The sequence below is a fragment of the Mesoplodon mirus genome, assembly GCF_964341445.2.
Source record: "Mesoplodon mirus genome assembly, chromosome: 1".
NCBI classification, from domain to species: Eukaryota; Metazoa; Chordata; class Mammalia; order Artiodactyla; family Ziphiidae; genus Mesoplodon; species Mesoplodon mirus.
This window is the reverse complement of record NC_138976.1, coordinates 3405200-3422340: the sequence shown is the minus strand read 5'-3', so window position 1 is coordinate 3422340 and position 17141 is coordinate 3405200. Positions and strand designations below refer to the sequence as shown.

Here is a 17141-nt window from a genome sequence, read left to right as displayed (position 1 = left end):
GTGGAATACGTCTGCAAGGATCTGGAAGTCTCGGTCATTTTTTTTTTTTTTTTTTTTTTTTTTTTGCGGTACACGGGCCTCTCACTGCTGTGGCCTCTCCCGTTGCGGAGCACAGGCTCCGGACGCGCAGGCTCAGTGGCCATGGCTCACGGGCCCAGCCGCTCCGCGGCATGTGGGATCCTCCCAGACCGGGGCACGAACCCGTGTCCCCTGCATCGGCAGGCGGACTCTCAACCACTGCGCCACCAGGGAAGCCCAGTCTCGGTCATTTTTAAGACCCTCTGAAATGACAAACGAAGCAAAGCCATCTCCTAATATTTTTATTGTTCCTTAGATAACCGGATAGTACAAAGTTTCCCTCTTTTTTACTTAAAAAATGTCCTTTCCGCACACTGCTGCCCTCAGGAGCATTTTTTTCCCGTTGGAAACCAAAGTTTCCCTAGATGAGCCCTTCTCATCTGGGGTTACACTATTTAGATAATTTAACAAGAAGAGGGTATTTCCTTTCATGATTAGCAACATGAAATTGATCATCTCTCTACAAGGGCGAACATTGATGTGTTTTTTTTTATTCCTCTTTAGAGACAAAAACCATCTACTTACTAATCCAAACTACGGCATTGCATTTACAACATTCATGGCATCAACTAAACAGACAAGTCACCACCTCGAGGAAACAACAGACGGACATTGTACGATGTATCTACGGGGTACGCGGATTCAAACGGTGTGGCACTGAGCCTGTCCACGCCACACACGCCGGCCACCGCTCTTGGGGACTAACTCGGGTCCACGGGCTACTTGGAGTCTCAGCACAGTTCATCTAAGACACAACACGTGGTCAAGGATGGCAGCAGTGATGAGATGCGAGTTACACTAGCCTACGTGGCCCCCTCGGCCACCGAGCAAGGCCCAGGGGAGGGGGACTTCAATGAGACACGACACTCAGGTCCATCGAGCTGACCATGATCTACGGACAAGTCCATGCGATCCTAACAGTGGGTTGTTCTCGGTAACAACTGGCCAACAGTCAGTGCCTTACTTCTTGAATATATTGACCAGAAAGGGGACCAGGGCAGGGGAACCAGGGAGCCCTGGGCTGCAATTCCAGCCGTATATACGGGGGCTTCTTCCCACACTGGCCGCCCTCCGGCTGGAGCTCGAGAAACATGGGGGGCAACGCCACCCCGTGATGCCGGAGTCCACGCTGCTGCTGATTTTTCCAAATTAGCCTTGTTCGTCTCACCAATATTAATTTGGCAGCTGTTCCACAGGAATTTCCAGGTGGGTGAGGACTCGGACCCTTGGCTTCCAGGTCGAGGGGACTACAACTCATCAGACCGGATGACGTGGAAGAGGGTGACGTTGTAGAGGATCTGGTGGCCATTGTTCCAGGCATACAGGGCACGGTCCTTGGGGTTGTAGTCCAGCATGGAGATGTGCGAGTACTTGTTCTGGAAGGGGATGTCGATGTACTCGTAGGTAGAGGCGTTGGTTTGGTAGGCGTAGTGGACCTTGGTGCCCCCCGAGTAGCCGTTGGTGACGTAGAGGGTCCCGCAGATGATGAAGGCCTCGCCCGCGCTGCGCTTGGGGTAGCTGGTGTTCCAGGTCTGCAGCACCTGCAGGGAGATGGGGTCCAGCTTGCTGATGACGATGTTGCCGGCGTTCTGGTTGGTGGCATAGACAGCCCACAGCCCGTTCTCATCCACCATGAGGTCGATGTCCGAGTGACCACCCCAGGCGTAGTGGTACATGTTGTTATAGCCGGCATAGTCCAGGCTGCGCGTCTTCAGGATCGTCTCTGTCTTTAGGTCGAACCTGATGACGATGTGGCTCTGGAACTTGTTGAAGTAGATGGAGCCGTTGTAGACCACCTGCCCCGTGCCGGACCAGGGGTGCGGGAGGCGGTGGGACGTGAAATTGTCCGTGGTCATGAAGGCCAGCATCGATCTGTACTCCCGGACAAAGCGGTTGTTGTGGTAGCCGTCCATGTACCAGACCTGCGGACACAGTGGACCTGTCAGTGGTGCTGAAGCGGGGGGCCCCCTCCCGGGTAGGCATCCCCTCCTGGACTTGGGATTTAGTGATTCGGCACCCAGAGAAGGAGCTGGAAGGACTGGGAGAAAATAGACTCAACAGGGTCACGTCCTTCCTCCAAACCCACGGGGTGCCTTTCACAGGGGCCAGGGCTGTCTCCCCACCAGGGGAGGAAGCGTCCAGCCTGGAGAAAGGACACCACGCACAAGGGTGTGGGAACCGACAGCCTGGGACCTGCAGCCGCGCCGTGGGCGTGGCTGGCAGCCACCCTCTGCTGTTCCCGCCAAGTGGGTGGGGCTGCCCCCAGGCTGTGGGTCATCTGGGAAGGCTGGCCCTCCAGCAGCATGTGACACCACCCTCCAGCAGGACGCTGTGGCAGAGGGCACAGCTGCCTGGGCCCGCAGGAGGACAAGTGCCCACAACACCAGGCAGTCTGCAGGGATGACCGTTATCAAGGTCGCCAGGAAGGGCGATGCCCGATATCCCAGGGGGCTCGTGCGTCAGGCCTCTCCTTTCGTCCAGGCCTTCACAGCAGGCCGGACTGAATCACCAGTCCGGCGGGGGGACGTCATTAATTTGGCACTTGGGATGCTCCAAGTGTAATCACTCTGTCACACCCAGTCCTGTCACGCCTCTCCCGGCTTCCAGAAGGCTCTGATTGCTCAAATCAACCAAGATAACAAACCCAGTAGAGGCCCAAGTTTGGGGTCACAAGAAGAAGAGCTTTCCGATGACTGCTTAAATGCCAGTTGACTCGAAGGCTGTCTAGACTTTGCACAAAACGCTTTAGTCATTTTCAACCAACATGGGAGCAAATTAGAAAGCAATGCAGTTAGTCAGAGGAAAATCTGCCGGGCTAATGCCGTTCCCAGCGCATCTGTCTGGCAAGAAGGCAGCTGCTTTATCCGTCAAGGGCTCTGCCGGCTGCAGGAGGGATTAAGGATGTGGGAGTTTTCAGACACGGTATTGCGCATGCGTTAAAACATTTTTTAAAAACCCCCAAAACCTGTAACCTGGTTCCTGAGACATCCATTCAGATGCTTAGAGGCAGATGTGCTTTTTGTTTTTAACAACATTTTTTTTAAAGACTGGGTCTCATTTGAGGCTTTTCATTATCCTTAGCCTCCGTCAGAGCAGCCCTCAGCGATGTGGGCCATGCATTAGAACGGGGCAAGCGCAGGGCTGGGCGGAAGGTGTCAGTGGTCCGCAGGGTGATGTGCAGACGCCCTGACATCTCGCCTCCTCTTGGCTACCTCCCAGACAGGGAGCTCACTGCTTCTCTCAAGACTTAGCTCAAGTGACAGCCCCCCGCTGCACCCTCTCCTGACCCCCCATCTCAGCTCTGTCTGCCTCTCCCACGAGTGGGTCTTTGATGGTGGGGACCCGGTTGGGTTGATGCATCCCTGGACACCCAGGGATCAGCACATCCTTCCTGTGGGCAGAGCCGGGTGAAGTCAGCATCCAATTTCTAAGGATTTTTAAACTGCCTTTTCCTCCGATAACTGGCAAGTTGGCTGCAGGGGGCAACACTTGGAAAAGGCAATTTAGGGTGGGAGAGAAAATCAGCACAGGCGTTAAATGTGTAACAACCAGCTCTCGGCCTGGAGGGTTTAGGCCACCAGTGAGCCCCTCTGTGCAAAAGAGGAGCGCATCACGGGACCCCCAGGGCCTGCGATGAGCCTTTGGCAGTGCCTCCCACCCCCACGAGCTCACTCTGATCTCACCTCAAATGCCTTGTCCTTCCCCGCCTGCTCCATGTTCCAAGGCTCAGATGGAATCCTGTCCCCTCCAGGATGCCACCCAGAACCGTTGCATCTGAACCGCGGAGGCCTGGGACCAGGGTCCTCAACCTGGCTGGGTCCCCTGGGAGCTTTCACACACCAGAACAATGACACAGACCTTGGGGTTAGAGCCGGGCATCGGCTGGTTAAAGCTTCCAGGGGATTCGGACGTTCGGCAGGGTCCCTGAGACCACCTGTTCCAAGTCCCCAGTTCGGAGAGGCCCAGGGGTGAGGGTCTCGCCCAGGGCCACACGGTCTGTTCACCAGAAAGCAGACTGCATCTCGCACAGGACGCACCCACTGCCTGTCTTCGCTGGGCCACTTCCTCCCAGACTCCCGAGGCCGTCCTTTGAAATGCCCAACCGACCCCATACAGCAGGTTCTGTTCACGGGCACAGACAGAAGGGGACGGCGACCCTCCACTCGCTCACTCCTGGGCTTGACCACAATGCCCGCTTCACCCACCACCGCCCGGCAGGATGCCTCGGGTGGCCCAGGTGGCCATGCGCCTCCTGTTCTCCACGTGATGGGAACTCGTTCCCTGCCCTCCGGGCGCTGGTGACCTCAGGGCCATGCTCTATGTAGGCTGCAGCTCCCTGTGGCCATCGTCCTGCGGGAAGGACCGTGGGGCCCCAGGCTGAGGAGGGGGAGAGCTGAGAACACACCGGGGGACAGAAGCCAGGGAAGCCCAAGGGAGAAAGGGGCCCTCGGGGCGGCAGGGCTCAGAGCCCCCGCTGCGGGTGCTTCTGCCAGCAGAAGGCAGGCCCCCGGGCGAGTGGCGAGAGGAGTGCCCTCGGCAGGTCTGAGGCCAGTGCGCAAGCTCCCCCATCCATGAGGGTCCCTTTGCCAGAAAAGATAAAACAAAGCCACCTCCGGATTCTTTCTTTGTAAATGCCACGCCTTGAGTGGATGTGGCCTGCCAGCTCCCCTGTAAGAAAACCTGGGTATTCCCACATCTTGACTGCATTTCGGTTCGGTGGGGTTTTCCTAATTGTCCCTATTATTTTCATGTGCTTTTTAGTGAAGAGGGCCACCTCGGGGCAGGGCAGGGCAGGGCAGGGCGGGGCGATGGTGTCGAGTCTGGCCCCATCAGCAGGGATGTACCCGGGAGGGGCGGAGCGGGGGAGGGAAGCTGCCCAAAGGGCCTGGCTTAGTAACGTGACCACGTCCTCTCCTCCCTTTGGCGGGGCAGGCATCTGTCACATGTCCTCCTGGCAGGGCCTGACCTCAAGGAGCCGGCACGGGTGGGACAGATGCTCTAAAGGGAGCCCTTAGCTGAACAGGTGAGTGGGGAGGTGGGAGGCTTCACTGGGGAGTGAGGGTTGAAATGGGGGCAAGGTCAGCAGCCCCAAGACCGTCCCCAACCACACGAAACAGTGTGACCGAGCAGTTCGGATAATACGACCTTCAGGAAGACGGATTCCATAGGAATAAAATACCTGGATGGCTGTGACACTGTTTAGATGACAGGGAAAGACTTTTAAACACTACACTGAGCTCACTGCTGTTTGGGAAACGAGACGTGTTTTAGTGATGAGACTACCCCTCTGAACATGAACTTCCTGGGGGCCAGAGGCTGGCTGGTCCCCTTACCAATGTCTGATGTGAGCGGGCCTGGGACTTCTACGGCGGAAGCACGGCTGTTAAGGGGGATGGTGGATGCCGGACCTTCGAAGGGTCCACAGTCAGAGGTACGTGCCTCAGCGTCTTGGTCTCCCGGGAGAGGGACACAGCCTGGGGTGACGAGAGCATGGCTTCCAGAGCTCTGGTGCCATCAGAAGCTTCTGGACAGGGTGGAGGACCAATGGAGCCCAGCACAGTGCCTGCACACAGGTGGTGCTTAATGAACGAGCTAACCTGGTTCTAACAGCTCAGCACAAAGGCAGGGGGACCCGAAAGCCCCTTTGAGGACTCCCGGACAGGGGTCCCAAGGCAATTCCCCAACCTGGCTGTTGGCCACACCCCTCTTTCCTCGCCCTCTGTGGCCTCCTGCACTGAAGCTGACACTGACTTATTTTTTTTGGAGTGAGTTATGGGTCTCCTCTGTGTGATCAAAACTGGACGGAGAATGGAAAAGATCAAAACACAAGAAAACAGCTCCCTTCCAGATCAGTGGCAGGACCTGGGGACGTGTCACTTAGCAGGCTGTGAGTTGGTGGCTGTGCTGACCTCACGGCTTGGGGCAGGACTGCCGACTGCCCAAAGCTTTGGAACAGGCCCCCAGGGTCCCCTGCCAGCGAGCTGGTCCCCTCCCTCCCGCCCCAAGCAGTCAGCTCCTGCAAAGGTCCTCCTTCCGCCTTCCTGCTTGCACTCTGTCCATCACCAGGGCCCCCTTTCCTGGAGGGTGGTCAATCATCAAGCAGAAAAGAGGTGTCTAATTTCCAAAAGCATCCATCACCACCTCAGCGGCTCTGCAAATGAACCTACATCCTCACGGTCCGGGGGAGTCCAGGAGCCCTGATACGTGATCTCTGAGAAAAGATAATTTGACGAGCGCTCACTACAACAAAGGAAATTGACATCAACATGGGGACCCAGAGGCACATCAGCGGTGTCAGATGGGGCGAAATCCTCTAGACCGGGGTTCGTCCTCTGCAGCACCAAGGTCATTGGTTCCAGCTCACGGATCCCAAGAGGCCTGCTGGGTCAGTGGGGTGTGTGTGGTGGGGCAGGCAGAGGGCAGGCAGGAGGTGGGGAGAAGGCAATGGAGAGGAGGGTGATTCGGAAGACTCAACCTGGAACATCGCGGTTAATAAATGGTTAATAAAACCACTGGCCAGCCTTTCCTGAGACCTTGGACAAGTCACGTGACCCTCCTGGGTTTTCTCATCAACACAGCAGAGACAACTATGATCTCCGGTTGGAGGGCAGCCGTGGGACCAAACCAGGCCAGGCACAGGTGCGCTCAGCTGAGGGCTGGGCACACATGTCGCTGTGTCCTAGAAACCAATACTTCCTCTTGTATTTCAATATATACATCATGCGCTCAGGGTCTGCATCACCATCTTGTTTTCATGTCTGCATTACTGTTATTATCACTGACATCTGCGGCAAGCACACTCCTAACCAAACTCGGAACCAAAGTGGTGTTTTCCAGGGGGATGCGGATGAAACTGAAGAGTCGTCAGGGTAACAATTGGCCAATTAAATGGTTCACTGGTAATTAACTGGTAATTAATTGGCCAATTAAATTCTTAGAAAACTTCCAAGGACCAGCTAGCCGTCACCATTCAGAAAACAAAACACAAACAAACTTCACCCCCAAAATACCGGACCCGGTCACTTCCCGGGTTTGCAGCCTGTAGCCGGCCCTCTCCTTCCAGAACTCTCTGCCTGCAGACCCGGGGATGAGGTCTGGGAAGAGGCTGCTGGCCTGCTGGGGGGTGGGTAAGGAAGGGGAGAGACGGGGGTTCCTCCCACTGGAGGTTGTGGAATAAAAAGACAGACGCCCAGATCGCTGGAAAGCCCGTCATGGACCCCAGGCGTCTCCCCCAAAAGGAGAAAGTGTGCCGCTTCCTGATCTAAAAGGAAGCGATCACACTGTCTAAAGGGTGGGAATGGGGCTGGGGGAGGAGCAAAGATCAGAAGTCTCAAGATCCCTCCCCACTGAAGATCCTCCAGACAAGGCTCAGAGGTTCTCAAATTCCTAAGCTCCTTTCTCAATCTGCCCAGAGGAAGAGTTGAGTTTTTTTTTAAGTGTTTATTTTCTAAACGTCCTGCAGGCAAGGGGCTGGGTAAGAGAGGCCCTGGACTGTTGCGAGGGTTCTCTCCGGGTGCCAGCGGTCAGGCAGGTGGACCACCAAGGGACAGGGATGCCCACAGCTCCTTTCCTCCACCAAGAGCCAGAACCCTGGGCGTTAGGAACCTCCCTTCGCTGAAACGCTCCCAAAGGACGCTGTGGTGACGGATGGATGTCACCTGGGCCCTGTGGGCCAGGCACCACCCTCCCAGCCAGCCAGCCCTCTCTGCTCCCCACGCCCCGAAGGGAATCCAACGACAGAACGCAGCCCCCACCCCATCCCGATCAAGACAGACGTGCCACTAGGTGGTCTCTCTCTCCTTTTATGAGCTTTTTATCCAGGGGGGAAAGTCTAGAAAAAAAAGAACATGACTTTTCTCCTAAATCAAAAAAGAACATGAGTTTCCATCAGCCATGAAAGGAATGGCAAATGAAACGCAAATGAGAAGTCATTAAAACAAGAAGGCCTGGCCATGCTGTTCCTGAGTGGAGCGGGGGCAGGTCTGTGAGCATGGGAAGGTTTCAGCCCGGAGGCAGCCCCTCCGCTCCCAGGGGCAGAGCCGCGCCCGGGGAGGGGGTCGCAGGCGTTCTCGGACCCGCCCCGTGGTCTGTGACTCTGCCTTAGTACAGGGACCTCGGCAAGGGACCTGGGCCTCTCCCCAAAGTCCCTGGAACCCCACCCCGGGGGCACCAAGTTTCGCTCGTCCACAGCCCCCCGGCCCCAGACCCAGATCCAATGAAGGAAGCACTTACCCTGTTATCACCTTCTGGGGCCAGAGGGTCCGTCATCCAGGACCCAAACCTCGAGCCAGAGGTCTTGATGGTCACGGGGTCACTTATGCCCGTCAGCTTGCCACACGCTGCAAGAGAGGACACAGCGCAGGGGAGTGAGTGCCTGGGCCCAGCCCCAATACCGGCCCCTCCCTCGGCTGCTTCTCAGCCATCCCTGCCCTGCTCTTCCCGTGGCACCCCCAGCCCCAAAGGCGAGAGAGGCCACCACCCCCTCCCCCAAGCAGAGAGCAACGGAGGCCAGGGCGGGTGCAGAGAGCGGGGCGCAGCCCCCTGGGCCTCGGGCCGGGGGTGCCAGGGCTGCACCTCCCGATGGGGCGGTCAGCCTCGCCCAGACACAGTTTTCTCCTCTGGGAAGCGGGGGCGGCAGCCGCTAGACCTCCTAAGGAGAAAGTGCATCCGCGGTTCAGCGCAGGAGGAAGGGCGCTCCTTCCGGGATGCGCTCGGGGCCACACCGACACTCGGACATTCCCGACGGCCCAGCGCCCTTCCCACTGCCCCTGATAGTCCCGGGCAGCCACCATGCCCAGCAGAAATCCCCCTCCTGCCACCTGGATGCCAACCTGTGTGTGTAGCCCTGAAGCCTTCCGGAATAAGTAAACTCAGCCAGCCTCAGAAGGGCAAAAGGTTCCTGAGCCTCAGAAGCCGACTGGCCTCTCGACGTAGGCAGTGGGCCCTGCCCTGTGGGGACGTGTGTCTTCTAGGATGCCCTCCCTTTCTTCCAGGCCAGGCCTGCGTGTAACTCCCCAGCTCTGCCTGCTCTGCTAAACTGCCACTGTATTAGCAGATGTAGAGGTCAGTCTGCAAAGTTTAGAGGACACTTGCACGTTTTCAGAAGACTGCCAGTGACTTAACCCAGGGACCGTGGTTTAGCCGGGGGTCATCCTAACAAGTGAGGTGGCCCGGCCTCGGGGAGGGGCCCATGGCCGCCTCTGCACTGTCTGGGGTGCCTCCCACTCTCTCCCCAAACTTAAAGTGGGGCAAGTAAATCCATCAGCATCATTGAACAAGACTGGAGAAGTGGACGCCCTGGACCCCCAGCCCAGTGCCTGATGCCTCTGTCTCTTTGTGTTGTCAGGAGAGCTTGTATCTGGGCAACGCGGAGGCTTTGGACCAGGATTAAGAGCCGACTGCAAGCAGAAGAAAGGCGGCTTTACAGCCAAATTCCCATCAAGTCACGCTGCCCCGCTCAGAAGCCCCTGCGGTGCCGCTCCCCAGGCTGCCGCCTCTGGCCCAGATTCGAAAAAGGAACTCAACTATTTTTACTCGCCCATCCCTTCCCAGTGTATATTTTGCCTGTTCCCCTTTCAGGAGGAATTGCATACTTTCCCACTGAAATACTGTCCCCTCAAGGCCCGAGGCCATCACTTGCAGGGCAGGTACGTGAGTCTGCAGACAGGCGAGGGTCCCTGCAGACAGCAAGTCTGCCCGGCCCTGTCCACAACCCCTCATCTGAGGGAGGACAGAGGACGAAGGGACTGGACGTTACGCACAGGTTTGCCAACATCTACGGCAACGAGAAGAAAAAAGTGGGTTCTCGGAAATCTCGCGAGAGCGTGCGCGCCCACGAGAGCCCCAGACCAAGTTCTCATCTCACGAGAGTTTTGAGAATTTGGGCGGGGTTCCCTGAGGGTTCCGTCTGGAGGAGGGAGGGCAGGGGAGAAGCAGGACACTAGGCTGAGCTCCCCCCAGCACCCTCTTTGTTTCTGTGACCCTGGGGGGTTCTGGGCTGCCCCCGGGAGACAGCAGACCCTCCGAACACCAGAAACAGCCCATCTCCCTGCTGCCCAGAGGCCAGCAAAGTGCCCTGTGTGAATGTCCCGTGCAGTGCCTCCCCACCGCTGAGTCAGGGACAGTGGTCCTGTCTGCTGCCTGGAAGGAGAAGTCCCAAGGCACTGTGGCCCCAAGGGTGTCACGGATCGGGGGCCCCGGGTGGGATGCCTGCTGGTGCTCCATCGCGGGCACACTTCCCAGTGAGATGTCCACTCACGCCAACACCCTGCCCAGCCTTCAGTGGCCACACCCGGCCTGGGACGACCTCCCCCGAAGGAGACAGACATCCATCCTTTACATCACACTCAGAAGGTGAAGATGGCGGGTGGAGGCCCGGCTCGGCCGCCTGCCCAGCTCTTCTCGCTTCCCTACCTTCGCTCGGACCCACCCCCATAGGGAGAGCCAGACCCCCACCCCGCGCCTGCCGTCCTGTCTTCTGTGGCTGGACCCACACCGATGCCTCTGCTGAGCCCGCTCCCTTCTGGACGGCACCCACCCTGCCTCCCCGACCCAGGCTGGGCCTGCACACCCCCTGGGCGTGGCCCCGGGCCTGCGGGTCTCATGGCCCCAGGCAGGACGCCCCTCCCCCCGCAAGGCTCCGCCTGGGGGAGCTGTCCAAAACGAATGAATGAACGAACAAATGACTCACCTCTCAGGAACTGAGAGGTATAACGATCCCTCTCCCAGAAAATCCACGTCAGCCCTCAGCCCACTGCTTCGCCACGTAACCCGCCAGAGGGGACGGGGGTGGGGAAGGTGGGCCGCCTCTTCTGAGGGCGGCTTCCTTATCTGCCAGAAGGATACCCACCCCAGAGGCGGTGGTGGGAATTAAAGCAGTTAACCAGTGGGGAGCTTCTAGAAGGATGCCCGTCACGCATAAGTGCCCAGTGAGGCCAGCGGCCATGGATTCACACTGAGACTGTGGCCAAGTCCAGGCCCGGGGCTGCCCCGGATGGTCCCACTGCGTCCGGCCCACACGTGGCTGCAGAGAAGGGGAGACCGTCTGTGGGGGGACTGGGGGGCGGGAGGAGGGCATCTGCACCAGCCCTAGCCCCGCCCTGCCCTGGGCTGAGGTCTCCCCCAGTGCACCCTGGCCCGAGGGGCTGAGCCCACCCTCCCCCAGCCTCTCGGAGGGAGCCTTAAAATCATGGATGAGGAGGCAGCAGAGAAGGGCCAGCTGGCCCGGGAGGCCTGCTTGGCCAACTCCTGGCTGTGGGCTCAGCTCTTCACTGGGGATGGAGGCTGCCCGCCCTGCTTGAGTCACGGAGTTATTTTTGGTTCTCCATCCAAACTGGCTCTGCCAAGACCTCGGGAACTGATGGGATCTAAAAAAGCCCCACGGCAGAGCCGCGAGGCAGAATCTTGGCACGTTCTGTTCACGAAAGTGTCCCTCTCTTGTCATGAGCGCTCGGGCTTCGTGGATGGGGAGGGAAAGGAAGCCGAGGAGGTCCATCTCAGAGGAGGCTGGGCTCCAGGCACAGCACCCTCAGCTGGGAGGGCCCTGAGAGCCCAGGACGGGTCTCAGGAGGGAGGCCGCCTTGCAAAGCTGGGAGCCTGGACAAAGCAGCCTCCGCAGATGAAATCCTGTGGCTCCTGCTATTCCTAGAAGGAGGCCACTTCTGAACAACAGCCCGAGTGACCTCTGACAGGAGCCTGAGCAGGCCCCAGGGCGACGTGCCCGCCAAGGAACCGGGCCAGAGACCAGATTGAGGGGGCTGACTGCTCCACAGCAGGCAGACGGGTCCCGGGACCACCCGGCCTCCAGGCCCATCTGCCTCTGTCCCAGCTTGTATCCCCGACCCAGGCTGGGCCTGCACACCCCCACTAAAGACTGGAAAGAGTTAAGCTGGAAGAGCTGGCAAAGCTGGGAGCTCAGACAGATGCATGTCCTTGCAGAAGAGCTAGCCTGGGACGGAGCAGCCTCCCTGCAAGCCCAGGCCCAGAGCCCCGAGGGCCGCCCTGGACGCCCATCTCCCCTCCGCACCTGGGCAGGGACGAGGGCGCTGAGAGACCTCTTGCGATCCCGAGCACTTCCCGGAAGGAACCTGGGGGGACACCTGCCTGCCTGCTGGGACCACTGAGGTCACTGCCGTGGGCGGCACCTGGACTCGGGTCCCCTCCCTCCTCGCTGTCCTAGTGGGTCCCCTGCAGACTGAGACACCCTAAACTTCCCTCTCAATCCTGAGTGCAAATCCGCATGGGCTAACTTATCCGCTGTCCTTGGGAGCAGCTCACTCACCCGTCTCCATCCCGGCCTCTGGGGAGGAGGTAAGGGCCCCTCTCTCTGTCTCCCCGACCTTCCCTACAGAGGGCTTTAGCACCGGAGAACCAGAACGGTCCAGCTGGGGGAAGCCCTAAAGTCAGCTAGTTCCCCTCATTTTACAGACAGGACTGAGGCCTGACACTAACGGGCATGTGACATGCCTGGGACACGTGCATGAGTGTGTGTCCTGCATTGGATCTTAAGTCTCTGCTTTTGGCTGGTTTAGCTGCTGGGGCATCTGATTCTGCAGGCTCTCCACGGAGTGGCAGTGAAAGCTCGGGGGACAGGGTCACCGGGCAGCTCCGCCTCTCCCTTGCCTTGCCCGGGAACCAGAGGGACTGCAGGGGAGCCGTGGGGACCCGCCTCCCTTCCGGATGATGCCCGAGAGATGCTGAGCCCAATATCCAGTTCTAGAAATCAGACTTTCAGATTCACGTTCTGGCTGGGCCATTAGGAAAAACATACAGTCCCATCAAGAGAGGGATTTAAAAATGGAAACAGAAAACCAATGGAACCTACAGTCCTTGTTTTTTTTTTTTTTTTTCCTGTGTATGGAATTGTCAGCAACATCCATTTGAAGAGAATAAAGACCTAATTAAGAGCACGTTGGGGAAACTGCAGGGAGACCCTCTTCCCCATAATTACACCAGGAAGGTAACCGAGATGCTGTTCTCCAGAGCAAAAGGAACCTACAGTCAGACTTCAGACCCAGGAGACAAGAGGTGGAGGTGGCGGGGGGCCGGGGGTGGGCGGGGGAGCCCGAGGTAGAACCTGCCGACCTCTGAGACACTGCACCTTCCGAAGTCCTAACCGCCCAGGACAGCATCAGTGCTGGCTTCCCCTGTTCTATGCTCACCGGCAACCTCTCAGCAAAGAAACAGGCTAAGATGGCACCTATTTGCAAGGCTAAAATAAAGACTAGAATAAGCAGACACAGGATATTGGTTGGGTCTTTAAGTTACGGAACTTGAATGAAAACCTAGGAAGCGGGAGAAGCAGCAGCAGCTAAATCTACCTATTACCTGTTGTCTATCCTACCTACATACCTACTGACTTACCTACGTACCTATCTACCTATTATCTGTTGTCTATCCAACTACCTACCTACTGACTTAACTACCTATTTACCTATTATCTGTTGTCTATCTACCTTTCTATGTATTATCTGTTTACCTACCTACTCACCTACTTATCTATCATCTGTCTAACTACCTACTGACCTACCTACCTACCTATCATCGGTCTAGCTGTCTCTTTACCTAGCAATCATGTCTAGCTATCGTGTACTACCTACCCACCTGCCTATGTGTCCTATCACTGTGCTGGGCACAGTGCGCAGCCCGTGATGTGAATGGTGTCTGTGGACTCACACGGTGACCCCAGGGCACAGGGACTCCTACGCCTTCAGCTTACAGACGAAGAGGCAGCTGAAACGCCAAGTGGTCAGTGCCTTGGCTGAGCTTCAGGGCCACAGAGTGGCACTTACCACTTTAGGACCCTGCCTCCCCCAGATGGGGGTTCTCGGTTCGGTGTTCACCCACATCACCCACCCGAGTGCTGGTGAAAGACGGATCCCCGCCCACCTGCCCGAAGACTCAGCAGGTCCACCTACAGGTCAAGGTCTTTCTGAGCGCAGAAGTGACTGCACTCAGTGGTGGAGAACAGGGCTCCGGGGACCTCTTCATCCTCTCTCCTTACTCCCAAGTTGGCCATTTCAGCGGCCCAAGGGGAACCATGTGAAAGCCCCAAGATCCCAAGCCCTAAAGTGAATTCACCCAGCTTCTAAAAATAGGCCGAGTTCGGACACAAAGGCTGCTCGTCTGGGAAGCGCAGAATCCTCCTGGGAAGACCCTTAGCTTCTCATCAGCTGTAACTTTGCCCTCTGAATTTCCATGTGGCCCCTTCGTCCGTTAATGGAAAATGTGAAGGTTTAATCTTGGTTTCCCACTGGTCTACACAGTCTGTCTACCAGGGAATAAAAATGCTACTGTGGAGAAATAAGTAACAAAGAAACCCCCAGGGGCCGAGAACCCTCAGGGGGAGCGTGGGAGGGTCTGGAGAGAGGTGACGGGAGCTTAGGGTAGAGGGAGCTTTATGGGTAGAAACCCAAGGACAGTGCCCACCAGAAGTATTCACGGAGTCCCATAACCACTAATAAGCCTGATAACCAGTAACACTGCAAACATTCCCGCTGACTCCTGAATGCTGAAATGGGAAGAGCTGGTAGAGACCGTCCAGCCCAGACCCACTCCCCGGGACTGTCCCAGGTCACCCAGTCCCGGACACACCAGGACGTGGGTGCCGTGAAGCATATCTGAAAAACCACAGCAGATAAACCCTCATGTGATACAAGTGTACAGATCACAACGGATTCGTCCTAATGCTCCCAGCATTGCTCACTGCCCTCTCCCGGGCGGGGGAGCTTTACTAGGGCACCTAGAACGGCATTAAAAATAAACTAGATGTGGGAACCTCTTCAAACAAAAAGGTTGGCTGACTCGATCTCCTTGTCCTTTGAACATTCTCTCTCTCCCACTTAATAGCAATGGGGATTTTTTTTCTAAGTATTTGTTCTTTTGGGATGTTTTAAGTTTAAAATAAGGCACTTGTCATGTGTGGGGGGTGGGGGATGAAAAGGGAATCAAGAGGAAACATCAGATAAAACCTAAAGGAAACTTTTTCATAAAGCAGAATTACCCTAAAAGCTACCCTAAGTTACTCTAAAAAGTAAACCATATGAAAATGAATAACCTCTGTGTTAGAGAACAGTGGGTGGAAGGGCCAGCCAATCTTTCCTAAGAAAACCTGAAAATGGAATCGGGATTTAAAATGCGCTATTTAAAAGTGGACTCCGACGCTGACACGTTAAGATTTGCTAAAGCAATTAACACGAAAGTTGGTAAGGTGAGTGGGTATCAACCACAAATAAGATTCCAAGGAGCCCAGGGGCCGCCGGCTCCAGTCCCACCCCTTCCAGGCACCAGGAGGGACTCCCTGGCTTGTTGCGAATGGCAAGTCTTCCACTGTGACGTGATGGATTTTTCTGCATGACTCAGTACCTCAGGGAGCTCCATCAGCCCTCGTTCGCAAGCTGGAGGGAACCTTAAGATGTATGCTTCCCGCTCTATGAAAACGTGTGTCTTAAAAAGTCACCCAACACACACATATGCATGCGTGTGCGCGCGCGCGCACACACACACACACACGTTCTTCAGATGGTAGGTAACATCTAACATCATTTTTCCAGATGTGCAGCTCAATGGGCTCTGTGAGCTGGCCTCTGCACAGGATTGGACAAGGCCCTAGGACAGGTGGCGCCTACTTCCCTCGGCTATCTGTCAAGGTAGCCCTACCCAGGAGCCCTAATCCAGCCATTGCTCGCTGATGCCGGGCGGGCGCTGTCCACTTCAGCACCACTCCCTAAGCCTGAGCGAGCTGAGTGGGGAGGTGGGCGGTGCAGGGCCCCGCCCCGCAGGGTTCTGGGCCTACCTAGTTTTTGCATGCATGCACGGAGCCTTTCTTCAAGATTGGACACTCTGCTCTGAAGTTCATCGTAGTCATAGGCGCCAATTTCTTCTTGCAGCTCGTTAAGCACTGACGTCAGATTCTGGACCTCCTCTTTAAACTGCAATACCAATTTGGCATCGGCCTTGTACTCTTCCAACACAGGTATCAAAGGCCTAAGTTCATCCATTTTCGCTTTTATCGCCTGCAAGGTTAAAATAAGCTGGGTTCAGTGCGATGCGTGCAAAAACTTGTAACACCCTGCCTTGGCCTGGCTTCTCCCTAGGTGAGGGAAAATGTCCACACTCCCGCTTTGTTTATAGATTGATTTATTCTGGTCCACAGGAGTTAGAAGAGCATATTAAACAGTCTTCAGAACACCAACATATTTGGGAAAGGTCTTTATTGTCAGTTTAGAATGCAACATCTGAAGGTTACATGCTTTAAGTCACATACACAAAGTTTCTTTTTTTTTGGTTTTTTTTTTTCAAAAAATGCATTGACAAGGGTTCAAACTATTCATGAAATGCATCTGCAGTCGCATGCAAAAGAGATCCTGGTTGTATTCAAGGTTCCTTAGGGGTATGGTGCTAAGTAACGGGAAATAATAGTAAAAATGCAGGGTGCAAAAAAGCTCTCTGGCCCTCTGTCATGGTTACATGGGAGTGGACTGCTTCTTCAGTCACTGCAGCATTGAAAAAACTCTTTTAAGTTAGCCCTGCAAGCAAGAAAATGAAAACTGTTGAAGAACTAGCTTACTAGCCTGCCTTAAACAGATAGCCATTAACAGACAAATATCTTCACGGTCACTTAAAAAGAAAAGTCACACTTCAAGGCTAGAGTCAGTCCAGACAAACTGCTTTAACAGCTATGTAGATGCCCTCACAGCAATTTCTGCCGAAAAGTGTTTAAGGCAATTAAAGTGTGGTCAAAGGCAAGGGGCTGCTTTTCTCCCCTCAGAGCCATAGTGCCCCAGATTTGGGAACCGGGACAGAGTGCTTGCAAAGAGGAGCCACCCCACAGATGCTGAAGACACCCTTAGAGGAACCTGAGTCTACCCCAGAGAAGGGAGTGCTGGCCTTACGAGGACAGACACAAGCTCTTTGGGGTCGGGCAGGTCAAAATCTCCTTCCGAGATAATTCTTGATGACATGTCTGAAGCAAGGACATGTCCACCTGCACCCACCAGGAGCAACTGGCTCATTTCTCCTCAACAGAATCAACCTATTATTTTATTTAAATATCGATTTATAAG

At 55.9% G+C, this 17141-nt stretch overlaps 1 protein-coding gene across 3 annotated transcripts in view; it reads right to left on the bottom strand.

Moving 5' to 3' along the window:
- Window positions 1-303: 303 nt before the first annotated feature.
- Window positions 304-17141, bottom strand: part of OLFM1 (olfactomedin 1) — a 34840-nt gene continuing 18002 nt past the window's right edge. For 2 of the 3 annotated variants that reach the window (XM_082617249.1, XM_082617248.1), the window contains exons 4-6: window positions 15872-16091; window positions 8311-8417; window positions 304-2000 (exon numbers count right to left, since the gene is read on the bottom strand). In XM_082617249.1, coding sequence (XP_082473375.1) covers window positions 1326-2000; window positions 8311-8417; window positions 15872-16091 — 1002 coding nt within the window. In that variant the 3' untranslated portion in view covers window positions 304-1325. Of the gene's footprint in view, window positions 2001-8310; window positions 8418-15871; window positions 16092-16283; window positions 16605-17141 lie in introns of those variants that run through there. The other variant, XM_082617250.1, reaches the window with a different exon arrangement.